A 20296-nucleotide genomic window follows, 5' to 3' on the forward strand; every position below is an offset into this window, starting at 1 on the left:
TTGTTCTGCCCAAGACATCAAGGATTTTAACAAAGATAATGTATCCAGGTGGGCTGAGGTACTTAATCCTGGTGTTTGTTAATGTACTTGGAGTAAAAATAGCAACATAAAATTGAAAGCTTCCTTACAAAAGAGCAAAGTTCACTTATTTATATTTGTCTCATACACATAATTTATCTTGGCTGGGAGATAAGATTTTCCTGGAAAATGTAATACATGTCAATGTATCAGCATACAAACTGGTGATTTCTTTGACCCCCTTGGGTCACATTCTGCTGTTTGTGCTTGTAGGTGGAGAGCACCTGTTTCCCAGTGGGAATGCTGTGCTGCCTGGGTGCCTGAGGAGATGCTTCTGGCTGGCAGCTGTGGGCACTCCGTTCCCAAGCTGCAGAGTCCAGTGCCTTTCCTCCCCACAAAACTGGTCTGCAGGCAGGGGAGTTCTGCCTGCCTGCTCCTTTTCCCAGTTTGGGGACCCAGTTAGCAAGGGGCAACTAAAAGCTGAAGGGCTGCTGTGATGGTAGAGGTCTTAAAGGGGAGAAAACCCTAATGCAAATGTGGCTCATTTATTTACTTGTGTGGAGGACTCCTTTTCAGAAAAGTGTAGTCCTGTGGCAGGTGTGTGACCAATAATCTGTTTAGCAAATTTAGCAGCCAATTTTTTGGAGCAAGTTGCACTTTCCATTTCACTGAGCTGAGTCTAGATCCATAGGCATAGACCAGTTGCCTGATTTTGTTTTGATTCACAGTTTGTCACTTTTGTTCGCTTTACTGTCTGAGTTGATAAACTGCCACTTTGGAGTGCTATTAAAGAAGTTTTGTTTTGCTTTGCTTTTTTTTTTTTTTCCCTCTTCTTCCTTCCACCCAAGAGGTTGCTGCCATGTCAAATGTATATGTTTTGTTCGATGTGAATGAAGCAGGCTTGCCAAGCCCAAAAGGCTTTCTCACCAAGCTATATAGTTTCTTCAGAAGGGACCACAATACTTGAAAGCAGTGCCTCAGGAAGAGGGATTATGCCCACATAACTCGTAGTTTAGGGAATGACAAAGTTAGCAGGAGGAAACAGAGCATTTTGAATTGCTGGTATTCCATGAGGTGTTTATCTTGGCTTTTGTAAATAATATGTCCAGAGTGTTTCTGTTCACAGCAGTAGCTTTTAGGCAGCAGAAGAAATGAGGGGAGATGGAAATGCACATCAAAGGAGGTGGCCCGGTTGGTGCAAATGTTCCTAATGCACGTGTGCATAAAGAGTTAATGTTTCCTGTGCTCTGGATAAGTGGATCAGGTGAAAAGAGATCAAGCTCAGAGGTAGGATAACTGCATTGCTTTTTCTGCTTATTTGGTTTTTTTGTTGTTTTTTTTTTGTCAGTTTGTTTGTTTCTGTTTGCTTTTAAGCTACCTTATTTACAGAGGAGGAGTTGCCATTATATGAAGGCTTTTAGAAAGCCTGCTGCCCAGCACCAAAAGATCTTGGAGTTCTTAAGGCCATGTGCTCCCAGCCTGGCCTCTGTGTTGTAACTTTCTCTGCAGTGTGGGTAATTTCGCCCCAGCACATTTCTTCAGGGCCAGGAGCTGTGCACATGCAGGGTTCTGCTGCCCCATTGCTTGTTCCAGCAACACGAAACCAGAGTGTCCCCCTGTGAAACAGTAATCGCTCCACAGCTCCCTGGCTGCCTACCCTCAGCTCCTCGGGATCTTGTATCCACAGCTCCCCACAGCCTCAGCTTTCACACCTGGAATTCACCCTCGATTTCTTCTTTAAACTTGATACAGTATTTAACTACTTCATCTATGGCTTCAGTAACATTCTGCTAAACTGAGTTTAAGGTGAATGGTTGACGACTGTGTTAAATGCTTTCTTAAAATACACTGACGAGCCACATTTTCATTTAAATAGCACTTCTGATTAATTAATAATCTCTGTGAATATGGTAATTGCAGTTGTGTTGCCAGGAAGAGATTCATTTGCATTGAGAACAAGGGTCAGAACTTTTCTGCCAAGTGCATTTCAGTCTTCAGCAAAGTTGAGAAATAACATCCAGAATACACAGATGAGTCGATCCTCCTGTTGCCTTTGTTGCTGGGAACAAGTCCATTTATATCCAAGTGAGCAGATTCGGTGTTTGAGATTCAGGCAACTTTTTTCATACATCAGAAAAAATTCTAAAAATTTTAAGAAATCTTCATTAAACCATTAATCAGCACTCCACTCTGTTTCATGTCCTTATAGTGTTTCTTCAGTTTAACTCACCTTTTGAATTTTTGGATCTCTTCTCTTGTGAACAGTGTTTTGGGCATCTGTCTCTCTGCTCAGTGCCAGTTGTACTTTTCCATACCATTTGGAAACAGCTTTCTTCTTTTGCATTTGGGATCTTAGTGTTCTTTTCAGCAAAGTCAGTGAACTCATCATCTTCAAATTTAGAACTATTACTGCTGCTTCTCAAAATAGTCTCTGGATTAATTTTGGGTGCATGTTCTTTCATCAGACATGCATGGCGGCATATGCCACCTTATAGCATAAATAATTGTATTGACTAGTTACTAATTGCTGGTAGCTTTCTGGAGAAAATTTGCTAATGTAGAATGTGAATCAAGGTGTTCATACCCATGAGGTTCAGCTTTAAGCCTAGCTCTGCTCACATGCACAAGGGAGCATGTGGGAGAGATAAATTCTGTGCTTTCTTTGTGTAGCTCATCTGGCTGGCTGGGTTAGGCAGGAGAAAGCACTGGAGCAGGATGGTTATTCCTGCTCAAACAGCAGAGCTGTCAGGCACAACTGCATGGTGTTGCTGTTTTGCTTTTCTGCACAACAGATATCCTGGATGTAAAAATAAAAAAAAAAGAGCCATGAAATAGTTGGCTTTTCCTATGGCATCCTAAATAAGATTTATTTATAGTTTTATTCCTGTCTGGGTTGAACCTTTTCTGCAGGTCACTCTTGTAAAAGCTGAACTTCTCTATAACATAAGCACAGATATCTGAGAGCAGGAGTCAGGTATCCCATGGTTCTTCAGCCTTCCCTGTCTGTAAAAAACAGTGGCAGGAGCAGGGCAAAATACCTGTCTCTGTTCATTTCAATAGAGGGCCATGAAAAGAAATTCTGGAATTCTGCTTCTCTCCAGCAGTGTCTTCCCTATGCTTTGGGATGGCCCTTCCATACTGTGCTTCTCCCAGTCTTCTTTGAACTGGTTCTTACCTCTCACTTCTTTTTGCTGCTTTACTGCTTGGTTTGGGCTTGTCTTTGTTTGTTTTTTTTTTCTTCTTGCTAATGTGTCATGCTTTTTATTTCATCTGAAGAACAGATTTCAGTTTACATCACTGAGAGCTTCAATGCTATTAAATAACTTTGTTTCAATATGAGAATGCAAATTAAGACAGGGAAGGAACATGTTGCATAATTATTAGTTTAAAAACATCGTGAGGGTAAGTTTAAGCCTGAAGTCCTAGCAAAAAAATACATTGCACTTAGCTGACTAATTAGACCTTAGACTCAAGGTGAAAAATGCAGGCAGACAGCTGGGTATGGCAAGATGGACTTCCCAACTGAAATTCTTTGGTAAAATTCACGTGGCTTTTTATTTATTTGCACTTGCTGGATTATTTTGAGAGCACTGGACAAGAAAATATTGACTCATTCTTCCATCATACTTCCCTTAATTATTTATGTTGTGGCTTATTCCACCAATTTAAGAGTAGAAATGCTTTTTTTTTTCCTCTCCAGCAATTTTGTAAATTACGTTTTGCCTATGACACTGAAATTGTCTTTGCAATCTGAAGCTTAATGGAAGAAACTATTTTCTGAGGGAAAGGTATCATGATTGGTTTTGTGTTTAACTTGATAATTTGTATGTATGTATATATATGCACATATATATATAAAATATGTAGATAGCATGGTTAAATTGGAGATTTCTAATACAGCATGTGGCATCAGGCCTTGTAATGGCTGTATTAAAGTGAAATGTACAAATTGCTACTTATAGGAACTTTGATCCTGAATAGCTTTAAAAATGTGACCTTTCAAAACTGAATTTAAAATATGACTTAAAAAAAAATATCCCAGCAGCCAGCTGTTCCTGGGGATCTCTTAGTACCGGGAAGCATTTCACTGGTTTCAGTGGTGCCTTCCCAGCCTACAGTTTCACTTACTGACAGAAACCTGTTCCTTCTCCCCACCCATGTCTAGGAACTGCTGTCAGACTTTTAAAACACCAGTCTTAACCACATGCCTTATTTGCTTATGGTCAAGCCCTGGAACTTCTTGCTGACTTTCTGTGCCAGAAAATGACCTGTGAGGGAAACAGGCTGTGGTATAGAGTTTTGATGTTCCTACACGTTACATGCTGTACCTGCACTCATAAATGAAAAAAAAAAAGGTATTGCAGGCTTCTTTCTTTTAAATAGCTGCTTATTCCGCTTGCTTACTAATATCAAAGAGAATCTGGTTGTTTACTGTTTTCCCTAATTAATTTTGAAGAGTATTGTGATATATTGCTGCTTACAGCTGAAGTGTTTCGTTCTTTAAAACAATCAGAATGAGATATTCACAACAAAGGAAGGTTCACATAGGAAGGTTGAATATAAAATACTGGTTATTCTTTGCCTAGTCATAATATATTAAAGGGAGTCATTCTCCAAAAGGAAAGCAATTTTCAAACCACTTCAACAATGTTTTTTTTGTAAAACTCAGCATGGAAAATATACGTTTTTGAAATATGTCTCCACTCAAGTAAGTTTTGACTCATTGTAAAGATTTCCACCGGAGAACTTTAGGAGAGAAATAAATTTGAGAGAGATTCTTTATGCCGTCCTCACCTTTTTCTCCAAAAGGCTCATGCAAAAGGACAAAGGGAATAATCTAAATGCCAGAGCTTATGCAGCAAGCAGCACATGTGCTGTGCTAAAAGGAAAATATGTCTGAAATCATACTGGCTGTGATTGAATGTTCTACAAGGATGTCCTATATTCAGTGTATTTGTGTACAAGGCATTTTATTTCAGCCATCTTTGGGAGCAGTTTTAACACAATCTGTGTTGCACTCACATGTGGTTTCTGTTACCTGCAAGAGCAGATTGGTCATTTAAAACTACTCCCTGGGTGGATTTTCAGTTAGGTTCTTTATAATGCTAAAATTTAATACCAAAACTGAACTGTTATGTGCAAAAAATTGGCATAGAAGAGTACATAGAGAGTTGGACCTGATCTTCAAGCTGAAAGTCTGTGAAGATGGGTCCCTGGGTGCCTTGGCCACAAGAATCGTGTTTTCTGAAACCACTGTGTTTCTGAGGCTCCCTGGTTCTGCTGACCCCTTAGGAAAAAAGTTCAGTCAGAATTAAATATGGAATAGCTACAGGAAGTAAAGTATGGCTCATATGATGTTGCTGCATATTTTTATCTATTGTTTAGTCTATCTAACATTTTCTATCTTTGCTAAATCTATTTGATCTCTCTGTGTCTTTCTATGCAGGTTACAAAAGTACGATCTCTTGCAACCCTTAGGATAGGAGCAAGGTAAAGATCTGCAGAAGACCTGGGGTCTGCCAAGGCCTGCTATTGCACTTCTGTAAATCTGGACAGTGTACAGTGCTTTAAATTAGGTGCCTGGTCTGTGAAGAGTTTTTGGAAGGACCAGGAAGTGCTGTTACAACATTTCATTAGTGTTTGATTCTCTTGTGGTCTCTGAATCTTTCCTTTGATGTCTTTTCCCAGGAGAAAATTAGCTATTTGAAGTATTTAAGCTGTTGTTTTTTCCAGGAAAACAGGAAATAATACTAATGTGTTAATCTTTAACTTGTAATGGGATGTGCTAGAGTAATGTGACCCTCCAAAGTGCTTGGGGCATCCTGTAGGCTTTGTCCACAAGTGATGTAGTGTGGGAAGCCTGACTTCTATCCAGCCTGGGTAAAGTGAAATAACAGTAGATACTTTCCAAGTTTTATTGGTTTTCTACACAATTTCTAATAGCCTTGATGATACCTGAACAGTGTCAGATAATTTTCTAATGTAAAAATCCCAGTTTAATATGTCTGTACATACATTCCCAGTGTAAACACCCATTGCTCCTTGCCTTTTTGTATGCTGTCAGGATGTGCATACTGTGTATACGTAACTGCTGGACTGTGCACCCTTGCACAAAAGCCTGAATAAACGGGTTTTAACGTTCATCCAAAGAATCACTATTCATTTGATGATCAGTGGTGCTAGTGGATTTTCTTTCACTTCTCTGAGAAGTTTTAATTCTTTTTGTAGCACCAATCCAAAGTGGAGTTTCCAGGTAAATATCTTGTGCTATGACCAGGTAAGCCAATGAGAAGCTTTATTTACAAAGAATGGATTACTCTTGAAAGAAAAGACAGCTGGTAATTAAGGAAGCTGTTAACTGGGTAGACAGACACCCGAATTCTTCTCAAATCCAGATGGTACCCCCTGGCTATATACCAAACATTGGTATATTCCTCAGCGTGAACTTTGTGTTCCTTGCAGTGCCTTCTTGCACAATGGCCTTCTGGGAACTGTGCCAGCAGATCCGTCAGATCTGCCAAAGCCTCCGGCATGTGCCCGAAATCATGGGGTCATAACTGCCCAAGGAGGAAGCTGCCCCAGGGCTCTGAAAGCATGCCATGGGCCTGGGACCTGTCTTGGTGCTGCTGCTGTGCCTCCTGTAGGCACCACTTCTGGCAGCAGCCCTCCAGCTTGGCTGAGGGAGGAGAGGCTGTGTGCCCTGGACCCTCCATCCTGGCAGGGTTTGGAGCCACATCCCCCACACCTCAGGACTGCAGGTGGGTAGGGTGGGCAGTGGGTCATGGCCAGCCTCCTGCTTAAACCCTTGCAGAGACAGGGCTGTTGAGAAGGAAGCCTCCCCTGCCTCTGATTCGTACACCAGCACCCCACCAGCTGAAGCAAGACCCTGGCTCAGCCCTTGGAAAACAAGGTTTGGGTTTAGAATGCCAAGAGGAACATAAAATCCAAAACTGTGGAGTTTCAGGGTCTGATTTGCACACGTGGGCCATCACTGGGGTGTTGGGACTGGCTTGCTCAGCACTTGGGTGATTATTTAAAATTGTTTCTACAGCTTCCCTCTCCTGCATGACCCATGTGGGGGCTTAGAGATGTTCCTGGTGCTCAGGGGACCTAGGCACAGTGGCCTACATGAGTTTTATGTCTAGCAGGTGTTTCTGCAATAGCTGCTGCTTGGAGCAGCCTTCCTTGGGACTGTGCTTGCTTCAGATACCAGCAGTTAAAGGTAGGCAGTAAGACCCTTTAATGCAAATATATCCTCAGTACCACCACAAACCGTTCCTGTGGATTTTGGCTAGTGCTGCCCTTGCTGCCTAGAATGCTTTTTAGCTTCTCTAGTCAGTGTTGAAATTCTCTGGTGGATGTCCTGCAGAGGGGGAATTGGGGAAGATGAAGTATAGCTCAGCAGTCAGGTTTAAAAACAAACATGAAAATAGAGGTTCTGATGCAGTGAAAGCTTTGTGCTCCCTCTCACTGTTGATTGTAGCCTTGCTCAAGCCGGCCTGGTCTGGCTCTGACAGGTCGGACTGGCAGCTCATTAGCTGCAACGTGCAGGTTCGCAGTAGCCAGCAGGAGCTGGTCTGGGAAGGGGTGGCAGCTCTCCCCTGGCAGCTGCTGGAGGACCCAGCCTGGGAACAGCGCTTGCTCTGCTGCAGCAGCTGCTTTGGATGAGCCCAAATGGCCGGAATTAGTCTCAGTCTCTGCCCCGCCGGGAAAGGGAGGCGGGCGCGGTCCTGCCTCTGGTCAGATGCAGATGGCTTCTCAGTCACCTCCACAGCAGTCAGGATTTTGGCCTGGTGAGGATGTTGATGGAATTGCAGATTAGTATTTACCGGTAGGTAAACGTCTGTCTGGAATGTTGTAGCAGAGTTGTATGCTGAAAAACGCTATCTTGCAGGGAAGGAGAGAGAGAATTCAATCATGCCTGTAAATGGCTGGCATCAAAGAGCGGTACCTGAAACGGTGGTGTCCTTCCTTGTCCCGCTCTCCCCCATGCAATTTCCACACTTGATGTCGGGCCAGCAGCTTTGCTTCTCCTTGCAGTTCATCCGGGGTCCTTCCTCTAAATTCACCAGTGGTCTTTGCATCTGTGCCTGCAGCAGGGTGTGGATTTGGGAGCAGCCGGGCTGCAGGTGGCCCTGGCCGGGTGGGCGAGCAGTCACTGGGGCACAGACACCCTGAGTCTTGCTGCTCAGCCACCTCACTGCCCTGGCTGTGGAGGGCAGTCTTGTAAACCTGCAGACATTTTTGGGGTTTCTTCCCACTTTTTGTGATGGCCTGACTGAAGTTCTGCTGCCGCTCGGCTGTCCGCAGTCGATGTGCACTGATGACTTAGTGGGTGGTTGCCTGCCTGCCTCCTGCGGCAGCACTTGCTGGCCCTCAGCTGGGGGTGGGTGTTCCACTAAATCAGTTTTAAATGTTAAAAGGCTGGGTGAACAAGTTAACTTTCATTAAAAGTCTGATCCAGGTTTAGAATAGGGTAGCAGCCCCATTTCCTGGCAGCTTATGGCACACTAACACTTTCCATTTTTATCATGCTGACATTTTCCTTTTTCAGAAATAATTCTATAGACATAGCCCATGCTAACCGTGAATGGCTTTGCCATAGCCTGTGTATGCCGAGTTTCAGCATTAATTAAATCACTTTAAGTCACAGAGAAACGAAGGGAAACTCATTTAATCAGGTATCAAACAAACAACATCATCCCTCTCTCTGATTCCTGGAGCATGTGCCTCTCCTTACCATTGCGACCATGATGAGACCAGGGCAGAACACTGGGGGCAGGTCAGTACTAAGGATCACCATGATCTGCACCCCCCAAAAAACCCAAAATGTTTAACTGGGTTTGAGCCTCAGCATCTCTGTGGTTATAGGCATCCTGCAAAAATGTGACTCATGCCAGAGTCCCCAACAGCTGCTGGAGCGAGCAGGTAGCAAAACACTGCCTGACACAGGGAGTTCTGTCACTGAATTCAGTTCAGTTTTATTCCCCCATCAAGGAAAATAGATTTCTGTTGCCCTGAAAACTCAGCTTCTGAGCTTGCTAACATTGTTTTCTAAGGACTTTCCCAGGACCGTAACTGTAAACATAGATATGTGTACATTCTTTCTGTTACACGTCTTGTGATGGGCATTTCTCATGGCCAGTGCAGTGAGAAAGTGTTATCCTGACCATCCAATCCCTGGCCATGGTCACAAGCCTATAAATCCTGGGGGGAAAAATAAACTCTGCTCTTCTTCTTTCACCACACCTCGACCTGTGTCCGCGTGATCTATTGATCTCCAGCGGTAACAGATTTCTATTCCTGAAATTGGTAAAATGTAAGTTAAAATCCAGATTTGTGCATGCCTGAAAGTTTTGTAGAGCTGGATGAAACCCAAAAAATTCCTTCTCCCAGGCACCCTGGCCAGACCCCAATGCAATTTTCCCCCTTTCAGGACACTTCCCGTGGGTTGGAATGTTGGGTCACCCAAACCACCACTGCATCTCTGGTTCCAGGGTGCAGTTGGGGATCTCTGTAAGGCGATCCTGGCTGGCGTAAGGAACCTGCCTGGAGAACATTGCCAGCTCCTTCTCCCCCACACTCCTCTTGCTTACGCTTCACCCAGCTCATGTAAATTAATAGCAGCGTTGAATTTCCGTCATATCTACCTGCTGCTCCTGGCAGTTCAGCTGGGAAAGAAAAAGCCTGATGGTTGCTATAGAGACCATCAGATGGAATGGCACCAGAACATCTTCTGCACCACTGCCACCGCGTGCTCACGTGTGTCCCAGCACCCGACTGCTGCCCATGCTGGGAGTGGGACAGCCCTGCTCCTCCCCTGCAGAACTCCAGGGAGGACTGATCTCCTGGCTCTCCTACAAGGTGGATTTAAGCAGGTCTTCCTCAGCATGAAGCTTTTCCCAAGCTCTCCTTGAATGGGCTTGTGGGTTGAACATGTCCCTAAGGATGGGCAGGGAAATGTAGGGCAGCAGCTCCTCCCTGGTGTTGGTTGTAGGAGTGGGAGCCTGCTGGGAAGGCTGAGTGAAATGGGGTGTGACAGAGCTGGTTGTGGAGGCAGCTTCAACCATTTTCAACACTTATGCTGCTGGGTCTGCCACACCAGGTGTCCCAGGAGTGGGTGCTGAGGTTACAGAACACAGGTCCCCCTCTGCTGTGACACTGAGGAGCAGGATGATGGTGGTATTTAATGCATGTGCTCATAACGTGCCCAGTTCTGTGCCAGACTTTTCTTTACAGTTACAGTGAAGGGGCAGTTTATGCACCAGGACACAAAACCTCTAAATGTCCTTTCCGTTTCTTCAGCACAGAATGAGCTCAAAGATCCTGTGAGGCTGGAGGATGCTGCCCAGAGCAGCCCAAGTGACACTTTGTCCTGCTTGGAAATGGTCTCACAAGGAGCATCCCTGAGTGTTTGTACTGCAGCCTGTCCTTAGCTTCACCAGACAAGGTCACGCAGGTTGTCAAGTTCAGGTTTCAGCTCCAGGATGAGTGACAGAGCCCTTTCATCTCCAGTGTCACAATACTTCAACCTGCATCAGGGGCTGTTCTGATGCCTGCCTGGCTCGCAGGCATTTTGCTAAAGCTTTCGCAAGAGAAATTTATAAACTGGTGACAGGGTCTCCAGGACTGCCCTGCAGCTGATGTAGGCAGATCTCATGGGATTTAGAGAATTGACTGAATTGCGGAAACTCACAGTCCTTGATCAGCCCAAGGGAGAAAGCAGAGCTATGGAGGAGAGGCCTCAGGTGGTGGTAGGAGTACCATCCAAAGAGACCAAACCAGATTATACAAACACCAGGAGCTTGATGTTTTGAGAGAAATAAAATAAAATAAAAAAGCTAGCTGTATTTGGCATTCTTGAAGCAATCTGAAAAACAGAAATCCAACCTGTGCCAGCAAATCACCTATGAAGAAACCAGCATGTTTAGGGACATGGCAAATCAGAACTGTGGCTTTATTAACTCTTAATTATCCGGCACATCTGTTTCTTCAAAAATGAGGAATGAATGTAATCGTGGAACTGGCTGTGAGGTCTCACTGAAGACAAAAGTTACAGCTGGATGGTTGAAGCAGTCCATTGATCATAGAGAGAGTTGTGTTTATTCAGCCTGGAGAAGACAGGCTCCGGGAAGCCTTACAGCACCTTCTAGGATCTTGAGGATTACAGTAAGGAGGGAAATGGGCAGATAGGACATGGGGCAATGGTTTTAAACTAAAAGAAAATAGGTTTAGATTAGGTATTAGGAAGAAATTCTTCACTGTGACAATGGTGAGACACTGGAACAGGTTGCCCAGGGAAGCTGTAGATGCCTCATCCCTGCTGATGTCCAAGGCCAGGTTTACCAGGTCCAGTGAAAGGTGTCTCTGCCCATGGCAAGGGGTTGGGACTGGATGATCTCTGAGATCCCTTCTAAACCAAACCTTTCCATGCCTCTGTTTTTGAAACTGTTCCAGTTTATTCAAAGCGAGCAGCTTTATTGCAGGTTTTGTGAAGGTAGGAACTCAAAGCTGTCTATAACTCATTGCTAACTGCTCTAGAGATTTTTTTATTAAACAAAACCAGCCCATCAATGAGGAAAATTAATCTTTATTTTTTTTCTCTGAAAGCAGAATCCATGTACATGTTTTTTGTATGGTTTAGAGGTGGTTTTAAGATGTGAATAGTCACATCACAGAAATAATACAGAACAACCAGTGAAGGAATGAAGAGCCAGTTTGACAATTGCTTTATCAAGTAGCCCAAACATTATTTTTAACTAATGGTTTTGCCAGAGTGGACTTCAGGACAATATTAAAATCTCATCTACTCGACACAGATAATGACTGGGAAAAGAGCTACAAAATACAATTATTGCTGCTGTATCTGCATTGCTTCCTTGCATGATACTGTATGCTGGGAAAGCAGTTTTTAAATTTCAGTTTCATTAAGAATGTATTTTAGATAAATAAAAAGTAACCAACCAGCCAATTTCACATGGTTAATTTATCTGAGACAAAAAAAGAAATTGGGTTGCTCTACAAAAAAAGCAGAGAGGTTTTGTTTTATAAGGCAAAGAGTAGATTGGTATACTTTGAAAAATAGAGGATGGATGTACTTAAACATCTAAGTGAATTTGGTTTGTAGATGTTCCCAATGCCTGCAAAGGGCAATTCTGGCCAAATGACCTCTCAGCACCAGTGAGATCTCTGTGCTTGGGAGGAGGTGGCTCTCCAGCTGTGCTCCTCAAGGTCCCAGCCCAGCTGCACTTACACACACGCCCGTCTGACTCAGGTCTTCTCTCACACCACAAGCCAGCCCACACCTCTGCTCCTGCTGAAGTCAGGCGTACGTGTTGGTGTTTGGGAGACTGAGCCCTCCCAGCGCTATTGAGTGTGACTGGGAACGAGAGCTATTGCAATCATTTGGCTTAAAGCGTAGACAGAGAAATAAACACTCCAAGCACAAGTTATGACAACCCTTTAAGACCTGGAAATGGATGGTGGAAAATTACTTCAAGCACACTGGTAACTACGAACCACACATGGTAGTTATTAGTGCCTTTAAAAACATCTGTGAGAGACTTGATGTGCACCGGCACATCTCCCTGTACTGCATGGCAAGGAAAACCCAGCATTCTGCAGGATGCTTCCCATGCAAATGTGCATTTCCTATGTGACTGGGTCAGCAGCTTCTGATGAAACCTTGAGAAATGTATTCTAGAACATCTAAAGATGAAATCTGAACATCTCTCATGTTACCGAGCAAAAGGTTAGCTGGAAAAACCATTTAACACAGGTGATTCTAGGTTTAGTTACATGATTAGGCTAAACCATGTGCCCAAATGTATTTCATTTGAACAAAGTTCTTGAACTGTGCCTCTCTACAATTTACAAACTCTATAAAACATGAGATTTGACATTTATAAAACCTCAGCCCTTTTACAGAAAACAAAACAAGGCCATAGAGTTTTAAGTTTAAATCTATTGGTTTTTCTTCTCAGCAGTTTTAATTCCTATGATAAAAAAACTTCAACAAATGGCATTCCACCATGGCCTTATAATGCAACAAATAAATTAGCAAGTCACACTGTAAATAAATAAGTTCTACGTTTTTTTTAGTTTTTTTTTTTTTAATGGTCTTTTAAATTGCACAGTATTTTAAATTCTCAGTAGCAATGAAAAGTCAGTTGGGTATTTTTCTAAACGCTCCAGAGAGCAGGAAAGCATTGTGTCTCCTTTTTCAAGCTTTACACATTGAAAATACCTTGGTCAAACCATCAAAAATCTGGTAAATGTTTTGGTAGTCTCTTACTGTGGCAAGATGCTGCAGTATCTCTCACCCAAGGTGTCCAGTCCTCCGGCGCTCACCCTGCTGGGGCAAACGCCCCCAGTGTCCCCTTCCAAGTGAGGTACTCCGGTTTACACTGACAGCTTTGATATTTTTGGAAAGGTGTTCACCATTAGCTACAACTTTCACAGCAGAAGTTCATCAACATCTCAGCAACAGTCCACACCCACCGAGGCTTGCAGAAGTCTCCTTCGAAGGCTTCCCCAGCCCGACACACCTTCTCTTTTTGGGGTGTCACATGAACACATCAGGCTTCTGGCTCTCCCCAGAGCTATTCTGCAGTGGAGGACCAAGCTACAATTCAGACATACCAAAGAAAACAGGACACCTGGAAAGGTATGATCCTACTTCAGACCATTAGCAGTATCTTAAACCCACCTGCCAAACATATGTGTGTATATATACAAATATATATATATATATATAAAACACATATTTGAAAAAATAAAAAAAAAACAAAGTGATTAATACTGTCATAGCCTGGGCATATTTAGCTCAAAGTTAGTTATCTACAGGACATACTTAAAAACTCTAAATATTTGCAACATGTTGCTGTATTGAAAACAGTTGTGGGCAAATGCCTAATGTATGTGCATTAAAAATACTGTATATGTATATACTATTACTGATGCAGTTATAACAGCCTGGGATTTTATCTAAAAATACAGAGCTTCTGCTAAGTATCAAAACATCTCTCAAGTACTGAAGACAAAGGGCCTTCTTAGCTGAGGGACAGCTCTGCCTTGAAGGTACTAAACCCTTCACTGCATCTCTGGCACTCAGCTGGGGCCAAGTCAGTGTCACTGAATTACCTCTGATATTTAAGGATCACGGGAGGTTACAGTTCAGTTATTTGCATCAATGCAATTACATAGACAAAGGCAGTATTGGACCAGCATCATTGCGTCCATGTTTGTTACTGGTGAGCTCTTTAGAAGTTGTTAAACATACAGAATGATCTCATCATGGAGATGTTCACACACAATTCCTCCATCTGTTACCACAGCAAAACAAAAGGAAGTATCAAGGCAAACATTTTGTCCACAGTAAATGTCCTTTACCCAACATAAGCGAGTCTAAGGGGAACTAGCACATCATTGCACAACATTGAAATCCACCAAATTACTCCTGCTCTTGTATTTTTAAAGCATTTTCAGCAGCTGGGTGCAAAGCACAGAACCTATCACATGAATTCCCCAGCGATCACCGCCCTGTGGGGATTCAGTACTGCCCTGGCTGTGTGCAGAGGCAATGGACACTGGTAACTCAGGCCTGGGCAGTGCAGCTCCTCGCACTGCTATCCCAATGGCTAAGCCTGCTGAGCCCCTGCTCTAGGCCAGGCTGTGACATGTGCATGGCAGGAGCATCCTGGTGCCCACATCACAGAAAAAAACACAAAACACTTCTATTACATATGCACGTTTCAGTTCATGCTTAAAGGAATTGAACTTTTGGCAGAAGTATATACCTACATTAAAAAAAAAAAAAAAAAGTAGAAACCCATTAAAAACACAAACACAATCATTGCATTATTAAAACAGCTGCATCTACACTATGGTGTAGTACTTCAGTGTAATTCAATTTAACCAAATCTTAGCGTACAACTAAGATGAGACCCATTTCCCAGTCCAAACCTCAGCGTCAGCGCTGCATCAGTCTCTACATTAAAACACGCTCTACGGATGGCGACCAACCAAATCCAGGGAAAACTGTTGCCACATGTGAAGAGGTCTTCTCCCTAAACAGACAGTGCAGGACAGATGGTGTGGAGCCCCCATGGCCTTGCCACGTGGGCAGGCCATGGCAGAACCTGCAGCGCTCCGGCAGTGGAAGCTGCAGGAGCACCACGTCCTGAATTGGTTTGCTGAACATGGTTCAGATTATTGGATATGTCTATAGCACAATGCTCTTTAGAAGCATTTACTGTATACCCAAACCCTACTTGCTGCAACACATGGTGTCGCACAAGTAGTGAAAACGTCTTCGTATTCAAAGGTGCTTGGACATCATTTTCAGGCAGCATTTTACCTTTATTTTAGTGAGTTCCCACTACAAAGATTTTAGAAGGAAGATGCCAATAGTTTATTTTTTTCCTTTTAGTATGTGAAATTGAGACAGACACCTAAATAAATACCTGCTTTTACTTTCCTAAATCTATTCTATGTCTGAAATCTCTAATTTTTAAATAAGGGATAAAATGTTGCCCAAAAGACTAGTTATAATTATACATTTGTGTTTCTAATCTACAAATCAAAATAGTTCTCAGTTAAAAAGATACAATTTGTATCAACAGTAAAAGGTACTTTCTGGTTCTTCAGGGCCTTACTTAAAATTCCAGCGAGTGTACCAAAATTATCAGCTGTAATAGTGTAAACGACTGACATTTTTTTAACACTGAACATCGTTACAATGGATGGAAACCTAAAACTGTGGGCAGCTGATCATGTCATGGAAGTACATCTGACATCATTTGCAAAAACTATTTCTATTTTTCATATATATATATATATAAAAAAAGCTTAAGAGGTGCTAGTAAAACCCATGACTTTAAACCAGAAATATCCCTTACTAATGCTAAAACAGACTTGCCTTGTCTGTGTCTAAAACTACCCTATTTGTGGCAAGAATCAGGCCTACACAATGCAAAAAGCAAAAAACTAACTCCAGGAACACATATGGTATCTTCTCTCCCCACAACCCTCCCCTCCCCAGCCAAAAAAAAGGAAAAAAAAAAGTTTAAGTTATTATTTTGAGCTACAATATCATTACCATAGTGCAGTTAAAAATGTTGCATATCCTGAACACACAAAACCTTTTCAGGCCAGCCTTGATAAATAGCAAGAGAAATCAAACAGTATCTTAAATACAAAACTTGCATTGAGATAATTAAATTCATTTAAAAACAGGTAAATATTTTATGAAAAGCATATTTTATCCAGTACAGTTGTGCAGCAATACAAAGGAAAAACATATAAAACAACTAAACGGGGTCCTACGATTTCAGGTCCCCATCTACTGACCAGAAATACACAGAGCTGGGTAACAACACACAGGAACTGAAACAGGATGGCCTGGTTTGGGGTGGTTCTGAGCATCTGCAGTTTCTCTTAGCTTCCCAGGGGGGCTGCAAATTCTCAGTACCTTTGAAAATCAGGCAATAAGGCTTTTAACATACCCATAAATTACTAAAAAAAATAAAAAAAATTCTTCTTCTCCTCTGCTTGCATCTGATCTTACTAATTGGCTGCATCAACAAAAACCTGTAACTATTTGAGCAAAACAAAGAAAGCAACAAAAAGTGCCATACTATAAATTATCAATATATTGTTACCCATTTCACTGTTAACTGGTAACTTAGTTACTTGTTTCAAAAAGTTAAGTCAGTGCTGCAGTAAATATTTGTTTTCTACAAACAGGTGATTACAGCACAAAAAACTCACAAAAACAAACAAACAAACATACATCAGACATACTTGTGGTGGTGTAAAAAGTTCAGAAACTTGGCTTGAAAATTGGCTTGAAAATTGCCTGCCAGAAGTAGCAAAATCCTCTTTCTGGAGGTTAATATCTCACAGCCCAAGGATAAGCATCCAGCAAGTTAAAAAACAAAACTAAAAAATTCCAACAAAATGTAACAATGATAAGAAAGTGCTGCATATAAACCCCTGATGCACCAAAGATTATAACCAGAGACCACAGATTTTTTTTTTTTTTATATATATATATATATATATATTAATTTAAACAGAAACATCCTCCAGATGTGAAAATAGCCATTTAAAAAATTTCAAACTAGAACACAAAACTTATCTGGTACTTCCAATGCATGGGGCTATACATACAGACTCCATGATACAGTATTTCACATAAACGGATTACTATATAACCTCCTTGCTGAGAAGGAGATCCCAAATGCTATTGTAGCAAACCTCCCTCAGCGTTAGCTGAGCTGAAAACTACGAGACACCACAAAGATGCGTCATCTCTCAATAACCTAGCTGAGATTTCTCCACTAAGATGGCCGCAGCGAGCTGCTGAGCGTCCGTCACGTGAGGGTTCTTCTTCATCACCATCCTCACGAGATCGGGGGGGAAGATGTTGCAGAGGTTAATGTAAACCTTCTCCCGGGTGTCTTGGAGCCTTGGGGGGTGGTCTTGCGGGATTCCACAGTAAGGTACGCGCCAGGGCTGGTCCTGCTGCTCGGGAAGGCTTTGGAAGGCGAACTGCTCGTAGCACGGCTGCGTGGGGTTGCTGGGCAAGGAGTACGTCTGGCGGTAGCCGTAGGCATCCATCCCGTAACTCTGCCTATCCCAACCTCCCAGCCCCTCCTGGCCAGAGTAAGGCTTTCTGTGTCTTAACGGAGAGTTTTCGTACAAACGTGAGTCTGAAATGCTGTCTATTCTCGTGGACACCAGGGCTCTCCCCAGATGCAGCGTCTTTGAATGAGACGAGCCCTGAGGTGCGGAGTAGTCGTTGGGACAACTGGATCGAGCACCGACGGCTGGATGCTGCAGATGCACAGCCATATACGGAATGGGAGATTTGTGGTGATGCTTTGGTTCTTCGTGACTATAGCTCTGCACTCGAGTGAGGGGCTCGTGGTAGCTCTGCAGGAAGGGCTGAGCGTTAAGGCGGCTGTGGGGGTGCATGTGTTGGCACTTCAAGTTCTCCTCCAGCTGTGGGTCAGGCGAACTCATGTAAGAGCGGTCGCTGTAACCCACGTAGGAATCGCTACTGCCGCAGCTGACGCTCCCCTCGCTGCTGCAGTCGGAAGCTACAGAGCTAATCCGATAATCTGTGTCCAAGGAGAAGCGCCTTTCAGGACTACGCGGTCCAGACATACTGAGATTTGAATACGCGCTCAGCATAGAGTAATACCCTACATCCACCGGAGACTCACATTTTGGATACTGGTCATAAGGCATTGGTGTTCCATGATTTTTGGTTGCCATCATCACTGTAGGATACTGTCCCTGTGGTCTTTGATCCTGAGGTGGGAAGTGAACTCCAGATGGAAGGCCGTTAGTTAAAGGTGCAGTACTTTGGGGTTTTCCAGCAGAGGAACTTGGTATACTAACTAAAGAAGGTACAGACCTGGTTTCCAATTTGTTTTTGGTGGGAAGCTTTTCCTCCAAGTCTTGATAGACTTGAGTCCTTATACTAGGATCCGATTGCCTCTTTGGAGCAGCACGCTTCAGCTCTGAAGTGCCTTCACTTTTAGTGCTACAGGGAACACTATTGCTTTTTACCAGTCCTCCTTCACTTGTAGTTTTGGCAGCTGTGCTTCTAGACATGGCACGAAGTTCATCAGCTACGGATCGCTGAGGCTGATTTCCTCTTTCTGGATGATAGTATTTGCATTTGTGTCCATAGGTACATTTCTTCCCTATTATAATACAAACATAATCAGATTTAAAAAACTTCAGACAAAATCTGTTAGCCGTCAAATAACAGAAATGCGCCTCATTTGAAATTTTACTGTTGATTTGAAAGATCTTGCAAACAAGATTTTGTGCAACATAGGGTGTGCTCTAAGAGCTCCTCTCCTGTTTTGTGGGGAAAAGAGGCAGTGGTAGTGTCCTGCAGCTGGTGCTCTGGGAATGCAGACCAACACTACCAGCCATGTTTTGAGCTGGATGTGGCAGTGCCAGGGAGGCTGTACACACCTGCTCTGTCGGGCCAAGGCAATATAAAGGCTGAAAACTCAATAGGGAGGTCCCACAGCCAGAAGCCCAGCAGGTTTCAGGTCAGTCAAGATGCCTGTAGGAATGCTCAGTAGCTAAACTTCAGACAGCTCAATTAATTTTCAGGAAGAAAACCTCAATATCTTGTGACATTAGAGAAGGGCTTCTGGAATCTGCAGAATTTGGGTGCTGATTTGGATTTAATCTAATGAATGATTAACTAAGTTGGTCCTTTAGTTCAATTAAAGGAATTAAATAGAAATTAAATAGAAATGTTTTTTAAGTAGCATATGAAAAAATCGCTTCAGTTTCCACCATCAGCTCAGCAGTTCAACCCGTCTCAGGCTAAGACAACAACATTAAAACCCATGTTAAAGAGTTTTAAACAGTTTTGGCAGTGTTAAAATAAAGCAGGAGCTTGGTACCCAGTCCCAGTATATAAAATTTGATGGGTTAAATCAGATTACCATATGGACATGGTTGCTTCTTATGTTCTGGCACAATAGGTTTCTTCCTAAGAAAATTGTCCAGACTCGGACCATGGCGGCCAAGAGGATCATCAGGAGGCATAAATCTATAGAGAAAGAACAAAGTGTTATGGAAGCAAACAAGCCTTTTCATACTTCAGTAGTTTTGGAAGTACATAGTTTTGGAAGGCTGTCCTTCTGCTGCAGGTACTGCCCGAGAGGTAGGCCACAGGAAGAGACTGCGTGGACACCTCTGGACTGCTACGGACACCTTTGGTCCAGCTCAGCTGATGCTTTGTGGCAAAGCAGGGCTGCAAATAACCCATCCCAAAATCAAATGTAAGGGCTGCAATACAGGCAGCCATTTCTTAAAACACCACTACTAGCTTTGCAAAACTGTGCTGACAGCCTAAGATTCTTGCATCAGCATTCAGGTACCTCAACACAAGAGCCTGCTCGGGGGAGCACTGAGTCCCTCCCATTAGAAAAAGCCACCAGCAGTAACTGCAGTTGATCTGTAGGCTGGGGTACAATCACTATAGATGGAACAAATCAAACAGTTGAACTACAGACCCCCTGAGGTTCATTCCAACATAGATTTTTCTATGACTCTAGGACTTAAAAGTCTAACCACAGGCACTCGGAACTGTTGGCTCAGTACATCAACAGAGCTGGAACATAGCATATATCAAACATACACTGGCATACATGTATGAGGAAAACAGTAAGAGGAAAAAATAATGTAAAAAGACATAAAAATATTGCTACGAAACCAATTCCAAGTACTTTCAACCAGA

The 20296-nt window shown here is 42.9% G+C and overlaps 1 protein-coding gene and 1 long non-coding RNA gene across 2 annotated transcripts in view; one reads left to right on the forward strand and one right to left on the reverse strand.

Annotated features, from left to right (window-relative positions):
• Positions 1 to 1314: 1314 nt before the first annotated feature.
• LOC117244664 lies at positions 1315 to 6161 on the forward strand. The gene is made up of 2 exons (XR_004498166.1): positions 1315 to 4373; positions 5465 to 6161. It is a non-coding gene; the product is annotated as an uncharacterized LOC117244664 (long non-coding RNA).
• Positions 6162 to 11588: 5427 nt separating this feature from the next.
• Positions 11589 to 20296, reverse strand: part of ZC3H12C (zinc finger CCCH-type containing 12C) — a 44158-nt gene continuing 35450 nt past the window's right edge. The window contains exons 5-6 of the mRNA XM_033515787.1: positions 19500 to 19606; positions 11589 to 18734 (exon numbers count right to left, since the gene is read on the reverse strand). Of these exons, the coding sequence (XP_033371678.1) occupies positions 17335 to 18734; positions 19500 to 19606 (1507 nt within the window). The 3' untranslated portion in view covers positions 11589 to 17334. The remainder of the gene's footprint in view (positions 18735 to 19499; positions 19607 to 20296) is intronic.

Source organism: Parus major, chromosome 1, assembly GCF_001522545.3.
Source record: "Parus major isolate Abel chromosome 1, Parus_major1.1, whole genome shotgun sequence".
In the NCBI taxonomy this organism is placed as follows: domain Eukaryota; kingdom Metazoa; phylum Chordata; class Aves; order Passeriformes; family Paridae; genus Parus; species Parus major.